Raw genomic sequence first — 25,705 nt, forward strand, 5'->3', positions numbered from 1 at the left:
AAATACAGTGGCAGGCTGCTACCCTTTCACCCCTCTATTACTGTGTTTCAGAAAATTAACCAGGTTCACTCTCCTACAACAGCTCTGGCACATTTTAGTTTAATGGTCTTAAACACTGTACAAGAGACCAAAGTCATGCTATTGATGCCAATGCAGTGGGTAGCAGGGAGGTTTTTTTTGTCCCTGCAACACTCCCCCATTAAGAAACTTTGTACACTGCCTTCCTCCTCCTTCAACTAATCAAAATGAAAATAAAGAACAAAGTCTTCAAGCTAATCAAGATGAATGGGTTTAAAAAACAAAAAACAAAGCACTGTTACACAAGCGACAAACTACGCTGGAGTAGAGGGAAAAGAGAAGTAAGCAAAATGTGAAATTAGTCACCAATTACTTCCCGTAGGAAAGGCAGGAAGAAAGAAAAGCAAGCTACTGAGTGTATGCAGTAGATCTATGATAGTAGCTAGAAGTTAGAGCGGAAATACTTTTAAAGCAATCTGGTATTCAAATGCTTTCAATGTTTTGGTTTTTTGCTTGTTTGCTTTGTTTGTTTCAAAAAAAGGACACCAGAAACACTAACAAAAAGAATTCGGATACAAAATTCAACTTCCCAGATGAATCACTTCAAGGGAAGCTTCAGTACACCATGCCTATCACTTACCAGCTTGACCTGCTGCTCACCGAAGAGAAGCTAACTGGGCTTATAGCAATCAACAGCGACCATGGATGTGGTGACCATGAAACACTGGAGTTTAAGACCCATCAGTAGAGGCTTTGAGCAGTAGATTGGACTAGAGACCTTATGAGGTCCCTTCCAGACAATCCTCCCATCCTCTGCCCCTGTAACCACTGAAATCTAGAGTTTTAAAAAAGAAAAATATCCCCTATCCCCTACACAACTGCCCCCTAGCACCAGCACCAAATCAGGATACATTCCCTACCAAGGAATAGAAAATGTGGCCTCCTCCAAGGAAAAGTCTTTTCTTCAAGAAACTGTTGGCAAATATCTGCCTAATAATCAGACTGTATTTCAAAGGCTAAAATTTAAACCCAATGACAGCAAAGTAATACCAGATTTTTCTCTAGTAGAAAAAAAAAAAACCTCAAAATCCATGTTCTTAAATGGATCTTAAGTGCTAGGAAACACTGGAACATTGAGATAGGATGTCATCATCTCCTAGACAGTGCAGCACACTCAAATTTACATCTGCTTTTCCTCTGTGCATAGCCCATTTGTCTCCAAGGCAGCCTAATTCTGAAGACCTCAATACAAGCAGCTGAGAAACTTTGAGACAGGCATAGTCCTAACAAAGTGTTCACTTATGTTAGAGTTGAATTACATTTATTGCTTACATTTCAGTTCAGAGATGACTCAAACTACATTGTAGTAGATGCAGTGAAAGCACTGAGGTTTAGCTCACATTCAACACCAGATGTTTAGATTTAAATCAACTTCTCCTTGACCTCCATTACGCCAGCACCTAAAGTAACTCCCACCCCAACTCTGTATATTCCTTAATTACCTGTAGTGTTCCTTTCCTCTGATAGTCACACACATTCAAGTAAGATGAATCAGGACCAGAACTATGTGCAATACTTCTACAGGGGTTAGTATACCTGTGTATCATCCTATTATAAATGAACATTTTAACTGATATTATCTCAGTCTTCCCAAATGAGCTTATAATGGAGATGAAAGAGGACAAAGGCACAGTGTGACATCCTCCCTCCTTCTGCATGCTGACAGAACTGCTACAAAAGGACTTACGTTATTATTTTTATACTGCAGCACCACTTCATAAACAGTCAGTTCACACAAGATGATGAGATTCAGATAATTTTGTTAGACAGTACTGACTAAGATAAGGTTGTTTAAATCCAACAACAACAACAAAAAAAAAAACACTACAAATCATAAATGACAAATATCACCCAAACTATATATTGGAAAAGCTGCATCTTTTTCAAGTCAGATCTTGCGAAGCCATACAAGTCAACATTACGTTTATTCTGGAGATCCACAGATAACATCCTAGCAGTTGCATGGTATGGTACACCATGCAGATACAGAGGGAAACAAGTTTATCCTGGCTGAAATAGAGAACTCTCGAAGATTTAACAGAAATGACTTAGAAAATTGCTCTGCAGGAATACATCTGGTGCTTCGCTTTCTTTTTGGGCAAGGCAGGTCAGAAGAACTTTTTCTCCCCTTCCTTGAGACCTCCTGAGAGGAAAAAAAACAACAAAGCAAAAGGAGTTTCTCAAGATACTATGTCCATTTGAAGCGTAGAGAAACAAAGTAAGAAATAAGGTACCAACAGCAGTGTAAAATGCTTAATTTTAATCAACCTACTAACATATTAATTTCTACTACCTTAGAGTGTCCTCTACCAAACTCCAGGTCCAGATAATGCCCATAGAAATGTCAACATGAGAGTACCATTACTTTGCAAATTACTGTAAAGCAACTCTCTAATCTGCACAACAGTTCTACTTCAGAGATGAGTAGGATGGATTGTTTTGTTTATGCCTGGAGCTTAAGTCTTTAAAAGTTATGCAAGTAAGGGCACCCAGGCTTAACCTTTAACTTCTGTGCTAAGAAGAGTGGTCTTCTTAAATTCCTCGACACCAGTCCATTTTTAATTGTTCTTTAAGATTTCTGAAAACACTTTAGCTATAACACATACTGTATTGGACTGCACAGTAGTAAGAAAGTCTCCTACAGGGTTAAAGATGTTCCAGAATGCTAAGTGGACACACAGCAATGTGTCAACAGTACGTAGGAGAAGGAAAGAAAAGATCAATCTCCTCTCCTCAAAGAGAGTTAAACACAGCACATTCATTTTACTCATCACATAAATGCAGTTCCCCTCATTTCAGAAAGGAAGTTCTTCGTGTGCAACCATGTACAGCCTTTATATGTATTACACGATTCCTGTGCAAAAACTACAACACAGTTACCTCAAACTTCACACAGCAAAGATACTATGATCAGCTTTGTCACTCTCCACCTTTGCTGGAGCTAATCACAGAACTGCACACAACTCATCTTTTTTCAGCATCCAAACAGTAAAGTCAAAGCTGAAAGAGCCTGGAGATGAAAGTTTCCACTCTAGTAGAGCTAAAGTCACGTTTCCATAATTAATAGAGAGTAACTGCACAGGTTCGATGTATAACTAACTATAGGCTGTAATATGTGGACTGGATGGTATGCTGCAGGAGATGTAGGAGGACACTCACTTAAAAAGGTATCATGTAAATATTTACACATTTATTTTTAAGAAGGCTCAAGTTAGAAGCCTGTGAGAATTCAGCAACTGTTAGAAATACAGGCAAACTCCTAACTTAAGATACTACAAAAATAAGATTAAGATATTTTAAGAACAAGATGTCACATTACTACCACCAGTGCATTTGCAATCCCAGCACAGCAGGCACTACACACAGAACATTTTTAATAACAAAATGCACATGCACAAGAGAGCAGAGGCAGCACTAATCCCTGCTCAGTTATGCAGAAGATGTCCGTGGGCACAGTTAATGGTACTGACATTCCTTGGCCTTACTTATGGATCTCTCCATAGCCTTTGAGCACGAATGTTACAAAAAGGAGACAATGGAAAGCGCTGCCTGCTGAACACCACACATCTGAGTCCCTAAAAACATGCTTTTCATGCTCAGTGTTTATAGAATATAAGACTTTCAGTCCTCCAAGGCTTGAGCGCAGTCCTCCATTCAAGAGCCTACAGAAGGCAGCGTTACAGAGGCATGCCCCAGGGAACAGCATCTGGCCCATGCAAGCACGTATGATCAACTGCACCAACAGCAGCACCAGGCAGCACTGCTAGGGGACTCCAATGCAAGGGCTTGTTACTGTCACTGAAGATTGGGGATGAGGGAAAAAGAAGGAAAAAAGCCAGATTCCTTAATACAACATTCTGGTATCACTCATGATAAAGACCAGCCAAGCTTAGGGAAAAAAAAAAAAAAAGCCTATTAAGTCTCCCTATCAGTGGGGTGGAAAAGACTATGCCAACAGAGCACAGATTTGTCACCACCACAGCAAACACCAATAGCACTGATAGCTGCATTCAAAACAAGACTCTTCTTTCAGAAGGTTTACCCCACTTCTATGTGTTTCTGTGGGCTGAAAGAACACAACAAACATGATTCTTCAAGCCAGATAGCACATACATTTTACTTAAGCCTGCAAAGCAATCAAGTAAGTACAAGACAAAGTCTTTTCTTTAGATGGATATTCATCCAGAAGAGTGAAACAAAGCCCTACCCAAAACCAGGCCTTAGGAAAGCTGCTCCTTCATGAGCTTTTCTAGAAGTGCAACAGCACTGTCCTCAGTACAGAACCCCCTTGAAAGGAAACAGATTTTGTTCCCATTCAGCACAGAGCAGCCCTTTGGCTCTGGCAGGTCACATTTCCATGAAGCTGTGCAAACACTGACGGGTTCCCCAGGGCCTTTGAGAGCTGCAGTCCAGCACAGTCTATAAAAGCTCCTCACAAACAATTAAAAAGCAAAATAATCAAGACTCCTTCTCTTGATGGAATAATAAAAAAAAAGCTCCATTTAAAGAAAAAAAGACAATGTGTTCTTCTATTTAATTAAAAATGAGTAATTTTTAAACAGGCAACACGGCAATCAAGAAGGCAAAGCAGTGGGTGAGCAACTGCACTGCTCCGCTGCCAGGAGTTCTGTATTTGCTTTCAGCCTACTTTTCACTCCCCCTCCCCCCCAAACTGCCCCAAAAACCACTACAATGGGAATGCAGTTGTCTATTACTGCTTTTTTTTTTTTTTTTTTTCCCTTCTGCAGTTGAAAACACACACAGCCAAAAAAAGCTGTGGTAAAAAATCCAACCATCACAAATATTTAATCTCAGTAATCTAGATAATTGCCTCTGAGCTTGAAAGCAACACTCTGAAGTCTGATTAAGGTTTAAAGTGTACAAAAATTAGAACAACATACTTTATCAGGACTGTTTACCCAGCCTGTTATGAAAGCTTGGCAAAATAAAGCTTTTAGATAAAGATATTATAACAAGACTTATTTTCTTTCCCTTGTATTAGGGTGCTGGACTGACTCCTGCCTTACCGCCCTCTCTTCCCTCCATTTTTAGAAATCTGTAATATCCGAATTCTGCATTTAGGGTCTTCAATTTCACAAAACTAAACTTTTATTTTGCAGGCAGAGGTGAAGGGAAAGGAAGAGCAGAGCCTTTCAAGCAACAGCTGGATTCCTTGGCAAATTAAAAGCCTCAGGAAAAGGGCTCCACTGAGTTCTTGTAACTAATCACACGCTGGCTTAGAGCTAACAGGAGGCTCAGCTTTATGAAAACAAGTGATTAGCAGCCTCTGAAGTTTCAGATAATTTAATCTAGCTGTCTGCTATTGCAAGCTATTAGAAGTTCCAACATCAGGGCCACCTCAAACACCTGTGTCAATACAACATGAACACAGCTCCAGACAGAAGCTGGATAGAATAGAAGGATACCAACTGCTTCGGACAAACATAGGGGAGCACCCAATCCTTCTGTCAGAAGGTTCCTCAGAGAAGAGGTGAAAGCTCTTGCTCACAGTGCTGCCCAGCAACACGCAGGAGAAACCAAGAAGCTCTCAGACAGCTGCCTGGGGAAAAAAACAAAGTAGGTCTCCACACCACCAGCATTCACATCCCCAACTTCCAGGACAGGACTCCCAAAGGAAACAAAACCTCAAGGTTACTGCTCGTACTACAGGAAAACCCAGGAGGCTGCAAGCAGAGGCAGCACTGAACAGTAGGAAAGGACCTTTGTGCAAATACTGCTTGCAAAGGCAAAGTCAGCTGAACACCACGCTTCTACTGTACGTATCCCTACCATCCATGGCACGAAGTCAGCTTTCTGTCAGTAATCCTGCAGCTGGCAGGAATCCTTGTATGCAACAGAACGACGCATCACATTCGTATTGGGTAAGGAGCTTCTGTACAGAATGAACCTTACACTCAAGGGCTCTTGGGACAAAAGGATTTCGGTGTTTGTATCTGCAGCAATCAAAGCTGATCGGTGCACATAGCCTAGAGACTCCTTGTTCACTGAGTCATGCTTTACCAACACCATCTCATTTGTGGCTGAAACTGCTGTCTCAAACCATCTCGTTGCCTCTTTCATAGGCAGCCCCAGAAAACACTAGTTCCCCACTACAGTTTTAAGGTCAGAACCATGGGAAGAAACGTGCACTAAAACACAATTTTCAGCAAGATGTGGGGGAAAGGACCAGAAGACACAACTTTTAACTGCTTTCCTACATAGTTCCTAACAAGTTACTTTTAAAATATAAGCAAAAGCAGACAATATGGTGCGCCCTTTAGAGCTACCCAAACTTTTCTCCAAACAAATAAGTAAACCAAAAATAAGAAACAGTACAGTTGTAGCAAGAAGATTTGAGAGTTAAGTTTTATCCTATACTCAATAATCCTAGGATAAGTTAGAGTCACAGCTAAATGAGCATCTACCATACTCACAGGATACAAATGCTGAAGACCAAGTTAAAGGAATATATGCTAGTAATACTGTACTTTCCAACAAGGGTTTTAGTATTATAAGTTTTTCAAGAACAATGCCACACAAGTTGTTAGACGTGCACAAAAATGGAAGAAACGAAGGAGGCTTACCAGATGCTGGAACGTAAGAGGATATTCTCCAGCTGACCCTCCTGATTTGCTGCAAACCAACTGCATAATGGCCTGCACATTATGCTCTTGCAAAGGACAGCATAACGCTGACATGAGAAGTAAAACAATGGCAGATAACCATTATCACCATAATAAAGTATGTCCAAGAGTTTTCTAAGTTAAACAGGGTAAGAGGGAAATTCCAAAGCCTAATTTTATCCACTTAAGTATCTAGATACACAGACACATTTGCAGAAATATTTTCCATTCACATGATGGCTACAGCATCAATTGCTATCTTAAAACATTCTGCTGAACACACGCACACAGACAAGTTTAATCTTACAAAGGTACATGTCTGAGCAGAGCAAGTCCTACACCACTGATGGAGGGAGGAGACAAGTGCTTCATTAAAAACAAAACATTTTTATACAAAACTCATCCACACACCATGTCTCTAGTCACATCATGACTCCCAGTCACAGGGTGTGAAGAGTGCATAACCCCAGGTTAGGAAGGCAGAGGAACAACAAAACCCTATGGAGATTGGAATTTGTAGGTGGGTGTTACACCACATCAAACAGCTTGCAGCAAATGCTCAACTCACTTATATGAACCAGAAGCTAAACAAAAAGACTTACCATTACAGGAGACCCTTGAGTATCTTGAGCATCCATCAAGTAAGTCTTACAGCTAGGAGGAACAACAGTATAACCTGAAGAGTTCTAACATCTTACTTTGTAATAGCAGTCATTAACTCACCATGACATGCTATAATAACAAAAGAGGGAAGAGAATTAGCCTTCCAGTGAAGTCCAGTTCTCTACTTCCTTCTAACAGAATTATAGACTTTCCAAGATAGCTACCTTCCCTTTAATATTTTGTGTTATGAGAGTAGAAATAAGCTAATTTAAAAGCATTCATGCTTCTCTTTATTTTCTCTATTTCTCCAATGCTCAACACAATCCACTCTCATTTTAAAGTGATGTCAACTCACTTCTTCAACTGCCTCATAATGGGAGTTTTATTTAAAGTGCAAACCTTCCCTCAACTGACACACTCCCTTCCTCCAATATTCAAGAACAGGTAGAATAGCTGATGCTATTTATCTTTGTTTAGCTAGAGACTTCTACAAGTTGCTAAAAAAAATTACAGAAGACAAACCTTGAAGAAAATGTATACTCCTACATATTTTTGAGCCTTGTTATGAAATAAGTGTTCACAAAATAAGTAAAAACCTTTTAAACTCTGAAGAGTTATAAGTACATGTACACATTTGTGTACAAATAAATATACAACCTTCAGCTTGCCTGTATGTAAAGAGCAAAGCTGTCACAGTACTTTTATAGCTTAAAATGGTAAATTTTTAAAAGAAGAAAAGCTGCAGATATTCAGCACCATTACCTCTAATAAAAAGAAACGAAAACCTAGTTTTAACTTAAAGGGGAAAAAAAAGCAATGAAGAGCAGCAATTTCACTCTCCTCCTTTCCTCGTTTTAACTTGAACAATCCAAGCAGTTAGCAACACTTTCCACACAGTTGCACGTGGTGATGTGTGCCATAATCCACAAGTCAATGTTCTTAACAGACTGTGATTCTAGAAACTACAGCACCTTAAGAAAACTATTCTATTCATGACAGCTCAGGAAGAGGATTTCAGACTGACCTCTAAAACACACAGAGGATGAAAAGAGAAAAGGGCAAAGTACTCATGGTGGACAAACAGAACTATACCAGAGTCTATGAGAAATGTTTTTCCTTACAGAAACCACAAAGGAAAGGAACACAACTCCAGCACCCACTCCAGTTTTCAGAATAACAGGAAGCTGTAGGTAAGCACCACAGTGGCAAATTAAGCCTTGTAGCTAGGGAGCCCTGTGCGTGCCAGCTTACCTATAAAGACGAGATCTTGCAACAGTAGTTACATTGCCTTTAGGTAACCTAAGTTTAAGATGTTGTTTTGAAGGGTATGCTGTCTGGTTGATTTTGTACCCCAGCACAGGAAAGTGTACTTCGCACATCTTTTCTTTCTAATTTGCAAGAAGATCCAGACACAGAACTTCACCAAGAAATACCAGATCTGAAGAAGAGTCTTAGCACAGTTCTGCTTGTTTTGGTGAAAACGCAACTGTCTTGCAGATTATCTGCCTTATTTACCTACCTGCATTCTTCCCAAGACCTGTCAGCTTCATCAGCAGAACACCCTCTCTGAGAAGTCACTTTCCTTTCCACTATGCACTTTACATATGTCAACTTTGTCTATCACTGTGGTATCTACTTACAAAGATAAGATACCACAGATTAGAGATGTGGGACAGCTCCTAGGAAGTAAAGCTGTGCATAAGCTGCATTTTGTTCTTCCTGTCTGCTAGCTCTGATTTTGTCATTGCTTTCTCAGTTGTGTTTCACCTTTTCCTCTCAATTTCTACCTTGATCTGGACAGGTTGGATCACTGGGCTGAGGTCAACAGGATGAAGTTCAGCAAGACAAATTGCCAGTTCCTGCACTTTGGCCACAACAACCCCAGGTAATGCTACAGGCTTGGGGCAGAATGGCTGGAAGACTATGTAGCAGAAATAGACCTGGGGGTATCAGGTGATGCTTGGCTGAACATGAGCCAGCAGAGTGCACAGATGGCCAAGACGACCAATGGCATCCTGGCTTGTATCAGAAATAGCGGTGCTAGCAGGAGCAGGGAAGTGATCATCCCTTTGTACTCAGCCCTGGTGAGGCAGTACCTCAAGCACTGCGTTCAAGCTTTGGGCCCCTCTCTACAACAAAGACATTGAGGTCATGGAGCATGTCCAAAGAAGGGCAATGAAGCAGTGAAAGGGTCTGGAGCGAAGTCTTATGGGGAGCAGTTGAGGAAGCTGCAATTGTTCAGTCTGGAATAGAGGAGGCTCAGAGGAGACCTCTTCACTCTCTAAAACTGCCTGAAGGGAGGCTGTGGCAAGGTGGGGGTAAGCCTCTTCTGCCATGTAATTAACAATAGGACTAGAGGGAATGGCCTCAAGTTGCACTGGGGAGATTCAGGTTTGGCATTAGGAAATAATTCTCCAAGATAGTGGTCAAGCACTGGAATGAGCTGACCAAGAAGGTGGTGGTGTCACAGTCCCTGTAGGTGTTCAAGAAAGGTTTAGATGCTGCACTGAGGGACATGGTTTAGTGGGAAATACTGATGAAAGGTGGACGGTTGAATGGATAATCTTGGAGGTCTTTTCCAACCTTGGTGATTCCATGATTCTACCCTTCCCCTGCATCAAAAGAAACCCACTCTTCCACCAGCTCCCCTCACCAGGCTGTACATAAAGTTCCTCATCCCCTCCTTGAGGGCGCACTAGCAGACATCTGTAAAACAGCCTGAACATAGTGGCTACAGCACTGAAACTGCAGCAGAAAAAGAATTATTTAACTTGACCCAGTACAAGCAGCCAGCTAGCACATGCCACAGTACAGTTTTCCTCATCAGACCTAGTACTTCAGTATATATGAGGTTGCCTCTGCTAACAGAGAAGTACTGCTCTATCCCTGTTCAGACGAATCCTAACATACTAAAGTATTCAGCTATCTTGGGTCTGTGGACTGCGAACTTTTCTTGATTCTTTGCTCTTTCTCAAGGGCTGCCAAGTGTATAAACTGTTCCCATTATTTACTCACAGATTAACAGTTGGTAAATTGGTCCCAGAGAATCACTGAAGAATTTTCCTTATAACTATTTCCCTTGCTAAAAAAAAAAAAAAAAAAAAAAAAAAAAAAAAAAAAAAAGCCAAGCACATAACGCCATCTACCCACCCACCCCCACCCCTGAATCAATGTGAGAACTTCCTGCACTCAGAACAGCATGAATAGAGCTGGCAAGTAGTCAGGGAGATAGTACAGACCCATGAATGCGCTGAATTCAGCTTCTGTGCCGCCGTTAAATTAAAGGAATTCAGGAGCCTCACAAAGGCTTGGTTATTTAATTATATTATAAAATAAAAGGCTGAATCTATTAGACGGCATACGAAAGAAACTCCTTCCCAAGTGCCTGTGAGGAACACACAGACCCAGTGACTCGGCCTAACCTTCTCCCTTTCCTCAGGGCGACATCAGCAGTGCCTCTGCCAGCACCCAGCAGAGCTGGCTGTGGTGTGAGAGCACTGCCTACCTGCTGGGACCACAAGCCTCACCACTACATTGCTGACAAGCCATGTCGACTTACCATGGGGATGTTTCACCTCTGCACTTTGTTTACTGGGAAACTCCTGACATTTCCAGACAAACTACATCTTTATTTACCACTGTATCTTCAACCTCTAACTAGATGCATTTACAATGCAGCATTCAACAGGTCCTTGCTTGGCTTCAACCTCCTTCAGTAAAAATTAAAGGAGACACATTAACAAGAATAACTACAGCCAAGCAGCAAGATGTTAAAACCTCTACTTTCCCAATCCTGCGCTTGCTATCTTCCATCCCCCTATAATTAGCCAGGAATGGATCCACTCTGCAGTTCGCCTTGCAGTCTCAAGAAAACAAAACAAACAAATAAACAAACAAAAAATCAAGGCAGCTTCCCTTACTGAGGGCTCTGCTTCTCACCAAATCTCTCAACAGCCTCATATAACAATCTGTCTCCTCAGTATGAAAGACATGACGCGCTGCAGAGAGTTCAAAGTGCCATCAAGATGATGAAGGGACTGGAGCATCTCTCCTGGGGGGAAAGGCTGAGAGAGCTGCAACTGCTCAGCTCAGAGAAGAAAAGGATCTCAATGTGTACAAATACTAAGAAAAAGAGATGGAGCCAGATCATTCTCAGCAACGCTGCGTCAGGACAGGAGGCAACGGCCACGAACAGGAGCACAAGAGGTTTCCTCTGAACACCAGGCAATGCCGCTTTACTATGCAGGTGATGGAGCACTAGTAAAAGCTGCCCAGAGAGGCTGCTGATTTCCCTCCTTGGAGACATTTAAAAGGCGCCTGGACACAGGCCCAAAAAACCTTCTCTAGGTTGCCCTGCACAGCAGTTGAGTTGAAGCAGATGAACTCCAGAAGTCCTTTCCAACCTCGGCCATTCTCTGTCTCCAATACACATGTAGGAAAATAGACAGGATGAGAATACCACACAGTGGAAAAGATAAGATTGACCCAGAGCACAGTATACTCATTCTTACAGTTCAGCCAACCTTGCTTATGACTTGGGAACTCAGCCTGTTATGTACGACACCTCTCCTGATACCAGCACCTGGTCCTCACACTTTACCACAAAGATGTCAGCCACCCACCAACTCACAAAGATTTGAAATGCTCAGACCAGTACCATGCTGACACAGCTTCATGAGACTTGTAACTACCACACCTCACACCACCATGCTTTCCACGAGCCATCAAGAATAAGAAGCAAACAAGTATTCACATTCATAGCAAGAAAGCCATGCATACTTGACTGCAAACCAATACCCACTGGGATACATTCCTCTGAACACGAGGTGCCAAAAGGATGAGGGTAACTTCAAGACTGAGAAGCAAATACTCAAGAGAGTTCAACAAGTCAAACCAGGATATTTATGTACAAATGATAAGACAAGGTTTGCATAATCTTTCAATAGGGAAATAGCAAAGTATCGGTTCCCTGCTACTGAGGACGAAAGACACAACAATATTCTGATTCAAACAGGTTAGTGAGCATTAGTTTGGGCTCCATCAAAAGAGGGTTGGCCAGCAGGGACAGGGAGGTGATTGTCCCCCTCTACTCTGCTCTTGTGAGGCCCCATCTGGAATACTGCATCCAAGTGTGGAGCCCCCAGTAGAAAAAAGACAGGGAGCTATTGGAGAGGGTCCAGAGGAGAGCCACAAAGATGATCAGAGGACTGGAGCACCTCCCCTATGAAGACAGGCTGAGGGAGCTGGGCTTGTTCAGCCTGGAGAAAAGAAGGCTGCGGGGTGACCTCATTGCAGCCTTTCAGTACATAAAGGGAGCCTACAAACAGGAAGGGAATCAACTCTTTGAAGGAGTTGATAACTGCAGGACAAGGGGAAATGGTTTTAAGTTGAGGGAGGGGAGATTTAGGTTGGATGTTGGGGGAAATTCTTCACAGAGAGAGTGGTGAGGTGCTGGAACAGGCTGCCCAGAGAGGTTGTGGATGCCTCGTCCCTGGAGGTGTCCAAGGCAAGGTTGGATGGGGCCCTGGGCAGCCTAGTCTGGTATTAAATGTGGAGGTTGGTGACCCTTGCAACCCTGGCCATTCTGTGATTCTTCATTAACTTTATACCATGTCATTTGTTTTGGTACAGACAGCATCTACACCAGGTAAAGGAATTTGACATTAGCCTCTGAGCATCTCTGAACATCTACATATTTTGCTGCAAAGCCATGTCTGCAGAGAAAGGTTCAAAGGATTTTCATATGAGTATGTGCCTTACATGTTTAGAAAAAAATAGTGGATATGAGCTACAAAGTGCTCAGCAAAAGTAAAACCTGAACATTAAAAAAAGTAAAAAAAAAATAAGGGCCAGCAATAACCCACAGAGTGCCAGGACACAATGGTCAAATGAACAGTTGAAGAGTCTCCAATAAGAGTTCCACTTAAGAGCTGCCAGTATGCACGGTATCTGAGAGAGCTCAAAGGCACTTAATACCATGTTTGGAAAGGCAATTCACCAGTTCTTTGTGACATGCTCAAGAACCTTGCAGAACGAAGACTACATGTACGCATATTTTTTGTGTTTAGCATCAGGTAAATGCACGTAATCCTCTCCTGGACAAACACCTGCACACTGAGTTCCGAGCATCTGCTTACTGGGAATCCATCCTTTCTCAGGGTTACAGGAGGAGACTAGGCTTGCTCCAGGCCCTATTCCTCAGCAGCACCTCCCTTTACAACTCAGAAAAGTCAGGTGGCTAACTACATTTTTTAACTTGATCTGTTGATCGTATTTAGCTTAGCTGGTGACAGCAAGTAGGAGGGCACTGCCAAATGCTTTAGGTCCTCCATGTTCATTGCACACATTCCTAAAAAGCATAAGCCTTACTGAAGTGCCAAATGTAATGCCACTGTTTGCAAGTCAGACTGGTATTAAAGATTCAGTAAGTCCAGTTGGAGGTTCAAAGATTTTAAGAGCATGAACTCCTCTACTATCAGACACAATTCTTACTATGCATGACCAGGATATTTTTTCTTTCCTCATCACTTTACAAATTCTTCTTATTAAAAAAGTCCTTTGATAAAGTTATGCAGCCCCCCTAAAATCCTACATTTGCAAGAGATGAACTGGTGGGCGAAGAACATACACGTAACACAGGATTTTTATTTAAACTTTTCGTGTGCTTGTTTCTGTAATAGAGTAAAACCTCTTAAAAAAAAAAAAACCTTAAACACTTCCAAGGGTCTGCTTCTTTCTTTTTATTACCTCATTCCCTTATCCTACACTGTTAATACACATATACACAACAATTCTGTTGCAGCAACATACTGTGATTTTTCTGAAGGCAATTCTGCTTGGTTTTGCAGCCCCATGTTTCCTGGGGCTGCAATTAATGCTCTTGTCCACATGTAACTTCATGCAATTGCTTCTTACACAAACTCATAGATGCACGGGGGGGGGGGGGGGGAAAGGGAGGGAACACCTAAAAATTCTAACACAGAGACCCACAGATTAGTGGGCACTGCAGTGAAAAATCCTAGAACCTTCAAGAACTGAAAACAGGATTTGTTGCACAAAATCAATGAGTTCACAAATGCAGCCAAGAATGTCCCAAAACTTCCTGCAGGAAAAGTCTGGCTGCATATTCTAGGCTGAAAGGATTCCCACCCACCCTCCCCCCCCCCACCCTCCCCCCCCCCCCACAGGGTAAGTAGTATTTACTGTCTGCCAGCAACTCCAAACATGCCTCCTCTTAATGCCTAACTGAAGATGCAAGAGGCATTGGAACTGCTCACACTCCAGTGGAGCATTACATAAAGGTACACAACACACATGGTGTTGCAAATTAAGTACATATAATATATACCTCAGGCTTTAGTAAACCGTTTTCTCTGGACAGTTATTTTGGCACTGACAGAAGGAGTATGACTTAGTCCAGTGCAGACTACAAAGCCTCTTAATCTTTCTGCTGTGATATCCAGCAATACTAATCTGCACATTTTTGTTCTAGGCTTTATTTATGAAGGAAAAGTTTGGAAGATGATAAATAAACTAGGATCTTTTATCCCAGATTCAGAAAACAAACATTCTGAAGGATATTTCTTAGAGAGACATTCCAAAGACGGAATCTGCAAATCAAAAGAAAGAACAATGTAATGTAGTTTTCTTGTATTAGCAGGAATTAAAGTTGTCATTTGATTAAGAAGATTAAAGAGACACGAACCAAGCAGTCCTCAGTGCTACAGTCTAATCTCAAGTGGAATTAATATACTTAGAGAGATGATTTCACTGTTCTTGAAGTTATGAAATGAAAACGGTTTGTTATTTAATAGTCTGAAGCATATCACACTATTTTTCAGTTGATTCACATGAAAGATGCAGACTACAGGTTCTATTTCTGTTGACAAAGACAAGAAACATGATTTTCATGTCACCAAAGGAAAAAAGATAAGACACGTCCACAGCCACTTCACAGAGTTTGGACACTTCAAAGAGTTCAGATTCCCATTCTCAGCCAGTCCTTTCTTTTATTAGCTATGACACCCACGAGAAAAAAAAGTTAACTATTTGCTCTGAAAGGATATAAGCCCTGGTCTACTTTTAACCTTGAAACGTTAATCCATGCCACCAATTATGAGTTTCATACTTTCACCAAGTCAGCATACAATAAATCCTCAACCCTAGCACTGAAATAAGAAAAAAAAAAAACAACCTTTCATGTAACTACTTATTTCATAGTTTTCAAATAGCCTTCTGATAGTATCTCTGAAATGTTAAAATGCATCTCCCACACATACGATTAACTTTACAGTTAGGAACATCCTGTTTGCAATGTGTAAACTGTCCTGCCTTGTGCTTACATCCATGTACTATCAGTACAAGAAGAAACTAGAGGTCCTAACCTGTTAACTTGAGTACAGCCTTTTTTCAGGAGTTCAATGCTTCATTCATAACAGCTTCTGTCATTAAGTGTTTTATTACACCAAGCAAGCATTATAGTATGAAAGACAATAATGACATACAGTATTAGGCTGTCTCGGATAATTATAATTCAGTTTCACAAATAAAATGATTGCTCACTGGGACTGTCATCCCCTAGAGGTTTGTTTGTCCCACTACATAATACACAGCAAAAGGAAAAATATGTTCCTCTATCATTTACAATTTGAGTTGATAAGCATCATAAAGCAACTGGTTGGATCTAGCAGGGTTTGTTTACAATCAATTATCTTCCAACAAGTCTTCAGCAGACTGCGCATACAGTATCTTTGCTGTTTGTAGGACCCTTCTCGAAGCCCAGTGCTCCTATTATCTGCTTTAAAAGGTTAAAAAGGATCAGACAGGAGGAAAAAAAAAGCCAGTGTTGGAGAACAACAAAACATCATTGTGCAGCAATCTGATCAGGAAGCTCACCGTTCAGTTGGAAACTTACTGGTTTCAAGGTAGCCTTAAAACTAAGGAGCTGCTTATCTAAGGCTTATCTGAAAGCAAAATCTTTGCTAGTAAGGACTTCAAGGTTTTCTATACCATTTATTTTAAAGCAAATAATAGGGTGAACTAGGCATAGTTATTGTTTAAAGAAGCATGCAGCTTTTTGAAAGGAAAAGGACTTGGTATTATTCTCATCAACTGAAGGTGCCTGAATCACAGGTTTTGTTCTACTCTTCGGAAATTCTCCTCTCACCAGAGCACACATTCAGAAGAGGAGTGGTCTGCTATTTATCTTAATTGCAGGTCTTGCTATCTCTTTCTCTTTGGACACAAAGATTCATAAATTGAACAAACAGGAAGAGAAACTGCATTCAGATTACATAATTAGGTTTATGTAAATTGCACCTACAGCCTCAGCTTCTGAACTTCAAAGGCATTCCAGCTCCTCATTACTCCCTTGGAACAAGGCCCGCTGTTTTGTTTTTATTTAAATAAGCTGGCATAGCGCTTGGAGTGCTTGCAGATGAGAGGCACCGCTTAATGTGGCGATTATGGGGTTTCGAGAGTTACGAATACAATTCGGTGCCCAGTGAAGTTGGTGGGAAGAGTCCCGTTGCCACTAGACAAGGCCCAGAGCAAGTAACAGCCCACGGAGTTCAGAGGGCCAACTTCACCTTTGGTCCACAAAAAGCATTAAACTTCTAAAAGCCTCCTCCACTCTACTTGGACGTTTGAGCCTGCATCTCTTCAACGGCTTCACTTCATTTTCCTTCTATACCGGAGAACTAAGCTAGATGAGACTGGAGAGAAAAATCCCCTGAAACCAGCTATTTTAAATCGGTATGCAGGTAGTTGTTCTTAACTGTCAGATCAAGGAACGCACAGTTAATTGGGCAATGAGTATTTTCAGCATCCCTTCAAATAAGTCAAAGCCAGCTGGAAGAAATTTTACTTCTCCATCAACAAGAGAAGCTTCAAAGACAGTATGCTATGCTATGAAATTAAATGACTCTTCAGGAGGTCTGTCTTCTTGATTTAAAAGTTGTCACTGTTAAACAAAAATTGTTCTCTGAAGAACAATTTTTGCCCCTAAAATAATGGGAGGTAGTGGCAGTTCAACAACCATAACGAACGCGCAAGACATTCTACAGCATTTCCATTCATCCATGTACTTTAACCACATCTACAGGAGCAGACTCAGCAACCAGACTGAAAGGGTCAGGCCTGGTCAGCTAGCTCAACAGGGAAGCAAGAAGAATCCAGATTGTGTAGCTTTTCTGCCAGTGGCCACTACCTAAAACCAGTGACTCTATGTGACAGTGGCAGGAGCACGGTAGGGGCCACCATACCCATGCTATCTTACAAGACTCCAAATGATGATTGCTGACAATCTTTTTTTTTTTTTTTTTAAAGCAAACACTAAGTGGGTGTGACAGCTCAGACACCAGAGAATGTTAGTTTTACTATTAATTTTGCTTACCTGAAATCCCAATTGGAATTTCAACTGGACTCAGGAGCACTGTCCATTTACAACCCACATGTGTCTCTCCATGCTGTTAGGACAGCTGCTGCATTTCAAGAGGCAAATGATGTGCATTCTTTGCATGCAACATCACATAACAGTCAAAAAAAAAAAAGGGAAATTGTGCCAATTTAAGATACATCATAAAAAGACTTGAGTCTAAAATTCTCCAATATTTAAGACAGTTTCAGTGATTAACAAGCACTCAAGAACTAGTTACTTTTGGAAAACAGTATCTGTATAAGGACAGCATAACTTGAGAAATGAAAGCCCAACTGGGAAAAATAAGCTCTATAGTCAATAGGCTATTTTATAGTGAAAATATAAAAATTATTCTCTCCAAAAAAGTAATGCTGTAATTCACACAACTGTCCAGAAAAGCCATGTGAAGTGCAAGAATTACACAAAGAGTAAAACTAAGGACTTATGAGTAAAGCAGAAAATATAGCATTTTCAAATAAATATTTCCTGACATAAAACTTGCAGTGCTCAACTACCACCAATCTATACACAACTCAGCCATTACCATGCAGCTGGAATTTCAACTCCAGTTTCTAATCTCACTCGTGAGTATAAGCAAGAAGTTAAATTACTTTTAAATGAGGATGTTTTCTTCCCCTGAAGTTTCTTAAATATCTTATAAAAAGCCATGCATTTCAGAATTCCTGTCTTAAACCCACATCTAGAAGAAAAAGTTAAGGCATTAATCCCTGAGTGAGTTCAAATCTTTTTAGGCATTTACAAGGGTCGGCTGCACTTCTCTCATGCATCACTGAGAAGGAAAAAAATTAGCTGGAATTATACTATCAAGATAGTGATGTTTACAGATGACTTCAGTACATCTGTCCCTTCTGCTTGAGCTGGTTTCCTCACACAAACTGCAATTGACTGCAAGCATCAAAGCCCATTCCATTTCAATCCACACACACAGACCTCAAAAAAATAGCAACCAAAAAAAGGTAAACGCGATATTCAGTACTCTGAGTCAAAGAATAAAGTTATTACCAGGCTATTTCAGACACAGCTTCACAGAGCTGAAATCTCCACGTGAGCAAACGTTCTAAAACACAGCAATAAAACTGAGTCAAGGGAAACAGCTGAAAACAGACACATGCAGAGATTTATTTGATCTTATCCAAAATGCCAGTGTGCCGCATCCCACAAGCAGAGAAGTGATTAAACACTGAAGACTGAGTCAAAGCATCTTTGCTTTTACTGTCCAAGGCAAATAGAAGTTACAAGTCAGTTTTGGATTATTTTTTTTTGTCTAGAAGTTGATACACTTAACTCAAACATGAAGCTCCCTTAAGCCCAGAAAAAAATACAACTGTTAGCATGTGAGGTACGGGTTCCCTCCAAATTAAAATGCTGAGCGTAACAAGTAGCACTCCTACCTCTGAATTCCTCTTCTGTGAAATTCCATGGATGTACACGTTTCAAACTGACCTCCTCAGACATGCTTTTTTACCTCCTTGTCTTCTGGAAGACCACGTGGATAACCAAGACATCTCTCTTCACATTGCTTTATTAAGCCACAAACCAGTTCTCCATAGTTAAGCAGCACATGCCAGGTACTAACATTATTATTTTTGTACTATTATCTTTCCAAGAACCATGTACCATTTTAGCTGCATAGCAGCCTGCCAGTGTTCTAACAGAACAGATGGATGTTTTAATTGCACAAAGGCATGTAGGTATATCAGCAGTGCCACCACCAAGGGAATGTTTATGCACAGTTGCAGAAAGAAAAAAAGAAGGAAATGGTTGGTGAGATACGGAGAGAGGGGTAGCAGCAGAATACAAAGAGAAGAAAAAGGAAGAAAAAAGATGAATGCTGCACTCCCCGATGCAGCTCAGTTGAGAAACCTAATATTTTGTATATAGAGTTACTTATATATAAAGAACTGAAACTTATGTGTTGGTACTTCACACATACTTAAGTTATGGATGCCAGCCAGGAGCACAAGAGAATGTAAGAGCTGCAAGAACCGCTGTACTTAACAGGTGCTACATACCAAGGCTTAGTGCTGGAATGCTGGGGAGGACTCGCAGCTATCTGCACTCAGCCTCAGAGCCTCTCAGAACCGCCTGCCTTGGGAAGACCCCATTCCAGCTGGCACTCTTACGTAAGCAAAGGCTATCGCTGCACAGGGACAGGTGAAGCAAGCCCAGCATTGCCACCATTTAACACTATCCTGCAGAACAGGACTGGAAAATTCACTACTTTGGTCATGCCAAGATTGCCTGGATTTAAACACATGATGTCACTGAAATGAAGTCGTTTTCCGAAGCAGGAAGTTTTCCATATTACTTCCCTTGCAGGAGATACAAACACACACATGATTACAAAGTAAACAAGATATACATCCAAACCACACTGGGAAGGAAAAAAAAAAAATGTAAGAGCACAGCAGCCCACTGGCAGAGGATGTTTCTCCTTTCAGCTGAGGAATAGTTCACTCACTGGGACCTTACCTTTACAATCACTCCCATAGAAAAAGGCATCCAAATGTGAACTGATTTCATGTTAAATAAGGTGTTGGATTTCAGGGGAAAAAAAAAAAAGCCAGTGCCCCAAAGTCAGAAGCTATTCCTTGCAGCACAGCCGTTGTCCTGCTCTAAAGAGTAGGTATGTCTATGGCCGTTTTCCCCTTAAACATCATGCAGTTATCTTAAATTGAGTTTACTAATGCATTTAATAGCTGGGCTGATTTATTCACTAAGACATGCATGCAGCAAACAGCTGGCAACTCAATACATACCTCACAAAATGCTGCCATGCCTATGGTTTTCGTCTATCACTAAGCATCCAATACCTGTAAGTTCTTCATGGGACCTCAGTGGGCACACTGGGAGACCCACGCTACATGCTCCCACTCTTACCTTCACAATGGACAGAGCAACATTTTCTGCAGTGAAGTTTCAGACAAAGCTGGATTGGTTTCTCCTCTCAGCTTTCTAAAAGGTCACATGAGCAACAAGCCTCTCCTCATAAACAAAACCTGACAGCCAGTTGCCAAATTAACACCCTTAATTACATCTGGCATTTCTTCGTTTTCTGCCTACAGGCAGCCATCTACTGGAAAGTGATACATCTGATGACACCATCAGGTGCAGAAGCCCTATGTCACATCAGAGAGCAGACAATTTAACAAGGGCCGAGCGTGAGAATCAAACACCATCACCTTTCAGTTGAAAAGCAAAAAAAGCTTCAAACTTCCACTGTCCTGAGCTGGTCTTATAGTCCATGACCAAATCTCTCAAGTCCCTTGCCATGTAGATGCTCCACAGCACAGGGCTGAACAAGACTCCACACTTACTTCTGACCTAAGGGCTCATAACAAGTAAGCGCTTCTGCAGTTTTTCAAATGGCTACATTGGTGCATTAGCCCATTTTCCTTCGGCACACAAACTACAGAGAAGGCAAGGCCACTGGGAAAAATCTCATTTTACAAGAATTATTTTTACAGAGCAATAAGGAATACTACAACTTATTTTTGAGAAGCCTTCTGGATCACAGCCACTGTTATGGTTTTAGGAATAGTTTAGTAAGTCTGACCTAATCGGTCTCCCAGCTACAATATCAGGACTGTAATTGCACTATGGATTCTTACAGAGTTCCATAACCAGTAAAGAAGTATCTCAGCAGAAAGCTATTTAACCATATCCTTTTAAAGAGAGATTAAGTACTCCAAACTTTGAGGACAGTATCTTTTATTGAGATGGATTTCAACACAGGGAGAAGTTGACATGCATGGCTAGCCACTAATGCCCAGTTCTGCTCAAATCAATGTTACAGGGGGCAGAGTTGGATGCTTACATCTGTAATGGGTTTTGTTTTAGCAACAGCGTTATTGCACAGCAATGCTCAGTCAAGAGACTGAAGAAATTGAGCTCACTCAGAGTACAAGTAGGGGAGACACAAAAATACACGCTAACCACATTTTGAAGTGAGTCAAGACAGCACGCAGGAGGCAGTTTTACATTCTCAGTGTCACATTTTGTTTTCTGAGCCTCTTAAATTCAGAATGCTGTGCCTAAAGAACAGACATTTCGCTGCAGAATGTCTATGAACAGCTACATATTTGAACAGCTACATATTAAGAAAGCTGTATCACTGCTGTAAAACTCCTGATCCTCTGCAGCTCTCCTAGTTAGTTTTTTTCAAAAAGCATGTTTTCACAGCTTCCACAGCTAGAGAAATCACCACCACAAGGTAACTGCTGAAATCACTGGCTGTATCACCTTACTTTGTTTAGAATTTTTAGCATTGTTGCAGCACTGAGATCTTCCAGCCTTAGAATGGTCTCTCCCCAGAAACAGAGAAGCCCAGAAGTTATCACTGCATTCTCCTCTCTCCACACTCCGAGGGGATTAGGGAAAAGAATTTTTTTATAGAAGCAGTGCAATGAATCCAGCCTCAGTCTACACCATTTCACATCAGTACAAGACCAGCATCATCAAATCCTACTGAGACCGCTTGCAGGAAATTACAATTGCAGGGGGATAGAGCTGCTGGTTGCTCTCTGTCGACTGGGACAAGGCAGCCTGCCTAAGCCGATGAGTCCAGGGCAAGCAGGAAACCACTGCTAAAAATTCCTTTCGGTATTCCTGGAGGATCGTTTGATCAAAAAAGGTGCTTCCAACACCCTAACTCCACAGCCAAAATTGACTCTCTAATTTGATGCGTATTCCCTTTTAAGTCTCCTTCCTTTCCTCCCTTTCATCACCCAGCAGAAAAATGAAAGGCCATAAGGATGTCAAGTGGAGCTGCCAGAATAGTTGCAGGAAGTCAGCAGATGATGTATCAGCAATGCTCCCTTCACGCTTTTGGCTGGAAACACTCTGCTACAAGCACCGGATCACAGGTGTTTCAGGTGTTGATCACAGATGCCCCCAAAGAGATAAAGTTTTCAAAGAAACACTGCACTTTTGAAGCGCAGAGGCACGCTGCCCGGGATATGGAATTACATAACACATTTGCATTCATTTAATCCCACGTATGCTTACAGATTTACATTCCTATTTCAGAGCCTCGTACAAGGAAGTCCAGAGCTCACAAGCTGCATTCGCCAATGGGTTGTGACACCGAAATAAAGCATCTGCATTCAGCAGGTAGAACTCATCACTTAACGCACAAAAGCTACATGCAAACAGGCGTCGCTGCGTGCCTAAGGCTGACCGACGTCTGCTGATTCTGTTTCCTATCGCATACATCCTGTTAGAACGGGCCAACCTAAAACGTGCCCGCGCGTTCCCGGCCGCCGGGAGCAAGGGAGCAGCGCTCCCTCCAGCACCACCTGCTGAACCCCACCTCATCACCCGGACACGCAGTTATTTCTGCTCTTTCCCTACCTAACCCCGTCCTGTCAGCTCCTCTACTGAACGCCACTCGGTATCCGTGCACGGGAGGTATTTTTAAGCCCCCGTAAAAGAGCACCGTTGCATAACCTCGACGCGAGAGATAACTTTCCCACCGACACCCCCCAAACCCCGCGCCCACGGCTGTACGGTGAGGCCGCCTCGGGAAGCTCTCTCCCCCTGCGACAGCCCGTTCCCACAGCCCGTGACGGCAATCTCCCCGAACCCACCACCGCTCCCGCGGCACGAGGCGAGCAGCGGGCCGAGCCCGCAGGAACGCATCGCCCTCACGGCGGCCGCAGCGCAGCCGTCCCCTATGCCCGGGGCCGAACCGCGGGGACGGCAGCTCCCTTCTCCCCGCCCGCGGCTCTCCTCGCCGCCGGCTCCGCTACGAGACGACGTCAGAGCAAAGCGCCGAACCGCCAAGACCCGCGCGTCCCGACTCACCGGCGTAGAAGCGGATGAGGCAGCCGGTCTCGGCGTCCATGCCCTCCTCCTGCACCCGCCACAGGTCCCTGAAGCCCAGCTGCGAGAGGTAGTCGTTCTGGATCCGCAGCGGCTTCTCGTGGCCCTCCAGCCGCCGGCTGGTCTCCCCGTGCAGCTGCACGAACAACGCGGGCGGCCCCGCGGGCGCCTCCCGGCCGCCCCCCGCCCCCGGCTCTCCGGGCGGCGGGCAGCCCCGGCCCGGCCCCGCACCTGCCTCCGCGCCGTCGGAGGCCGCCGGCTCCGCCTCCAGCTCGTCCGAGGAGGACGAGCCGCCGCCGCCGCCGCTGCTGTAGGGGTCCAGGCGTTCGGAGACGCTCTCGGCGCCGGGGCTGAAGCTCTCGCAGTCGGAGCCCGCCGGCCCCAGCTCGCCCAGCAGGGAGGGGCACGACAGCGGCGGTCCCGCCAGGTACAGTTCGGCCGGCGGCGCCGCGGGGCTCGCCGAGCCGCCCTCCTCGGTGCCTCCCACGGGTGGCGCGCCCCGCGTCCCCCGCCGGCTCCCGGGCCGTTCCCCTTCGGCCGTCGGCTCGGCCGTCGCGGCGGCGGGGCCCTCCTCGGGCGGCGGGAGCTGCGGGCCAGCCTTGCCCGGCACCCGCACCACGCCGCCGCCGCCGCGCGGGCCGGGCTGCTGCAGGCGGGCGGCCACCTCGGCCGCCGTGGTCTCCAGGGTGCAGAGCACCGGGCGCAGGTAGCGGTTGGCGTAGCGCTCGTAGACGTGCACGCAGCCCCGCTGCAGGTCCCGCCGCACCCAGTCCCGCTCCGGGGGTTGCAGCGGCTGCAGCTGGCGGGGCGGCTTGGGTAGCAGCGCCTTCCTGTCCAGGCTGCGGGTGCCCAGCGGCGCGGCGGCCGCCGAGAGGTTCCTCTTCAGCCGGCCCCGCCGCAGCAGCAGCGAGCCGCCGCCCGCCCCGCCGGGGGCCGCCAGCGCCGCGGGGGGAGCCGAGCCGCCGGCCGCCCCCCGCCTCCTCCGCGGGCCGCCGGCCGCCTCCGCGCCGCTCTCCGTCGCCGGGCCCTTCCCGCCCGGGGAGCGCTCTGCCGCTTCTCTCGCTCGCTGCTGCTGCTGTTGCTGCTGCGCGGGCTCCATCGCCCGCGGGGCCGGGGCCGGGGCCGCCGCCGCCCTCCTGCCGGGAGCGCCGCTCGGCCGGCGCGAGGAGGGGGACCCGAGCGGGGCGAGGCGCCGCGCCCCGGGAAAAGGGGGAGGGGGGGGGGGCTCAGGGCGCAGCGTTCCGCCGCTGCCCCCGCGCCGCGCGCCCGCCTCAGCCCCGCTCTCCGGCCGTCGCCAGCGCCATGAGGAAGGCGGGCAGCCAGCGAGCCCGGCGCCGCGCCCGCCCGCGCCTCATGAATATTAAGCGGCCCCGCCGCTCGGGGGAGGTGGCCCGTCGTGACGACACCGCTCGCGCGGCGGGGCGGAGCTTCGTCCATAAACACAGCGTGACACCGGGTGGAGGGGAGCGGTGGGAGCGCGGTGGCTGCTGGGAAATGTAGTCCGCAGCCGCTCCCACCCCCCCACCCCGGCGACTACAACTCCCGGCTGCGCGCGCTCCTCGGCTTGCCGTCTCCCGCTCTTTCTCTCCGTCTCTCGGGCGGGTGCTGTTCGGCGGGCGCCCGGCAGCGTGTGGAACGGGCTCATTGACCCATCCCGTCCGCCGGGATCTGACGTGTTTTCCCCGCCGGCTGCCCGAGCGCGGAGCTGGGGCCGTCCCACGTCTCGTCAGAGACGACGTTCAGAGGGGCTGGGGGTGTTAAGGACGTGCACACGCACCGATGGAGCTGCTTGGTGTGAAGGGTCACGAGGAAAGCATCGTTACCTTGTCACTGTATTTCAGGGGCTAGAAATATTTCCTGAAAAACTGTTGAAGAATCAGTATCTAGATGGCAATACGCCCCCCTCCTGCCTGCAAATAAAGTTAATTTAAACGAATAGCTAAAAGGATAAATCACAATCGGATAAATGCAGTTAGCACAAAGGCACGAGCCTATTTACCTGCAGTATTTATTCAGAGAATTCGCTTATGCTCCTGGGGATGTTTTAGCTGAGTAACGTGGGTCGGAAGCTGTAGCTGCCTGAGGTCATTCCTTTTTAATACCTTTTGTAAAATGGCAGCAAAACATGATGCCAGAGACT

At 44.6% G+C, this 25,705-nt stretch overlaps 1 protein-coding gene across 1 annotated transcript in view; it reads right to left on the minus strand.

Moving 5' to 3' along the window:
* The window catches only part of PHLPP1 (PH domain and leucine rich repeat protein phosphatase 1), a 133,776-nt gene extending 108,985 nt beyond the window's left edge, over window positions 1–24,791 (minus strand). Inside the window, exon 1 of the mRNA XM_085220322.1 lies at window positions 23,548–24,791. Coding sequence (XP_085076448.1) covers window positions 23,548–24,664 — 1,117 coding nt within the window. The 5' untranslated portion in view covers window positions 24,665–24,791. The remainder of the gene's footprint in view (window positions 1–23,547) is intronic.
* Window positions 24,792–25,705: the final 914 nt, after the last annotated feature.

Source organism: Meleagris gallopavo, chromosome 3 (genome assembly GCF_905368555.1).
Source record: "Meleagris gallopavo chromosome 3, MGAL_WU_HG_1.1, whole genome shotgun sequence".
Lineage (NCBI taxonomy): Eukaryota > Metazoa > Chordata > Aves > Galliformes > Phasianidae > Meleagris > Meleagris gallopavo.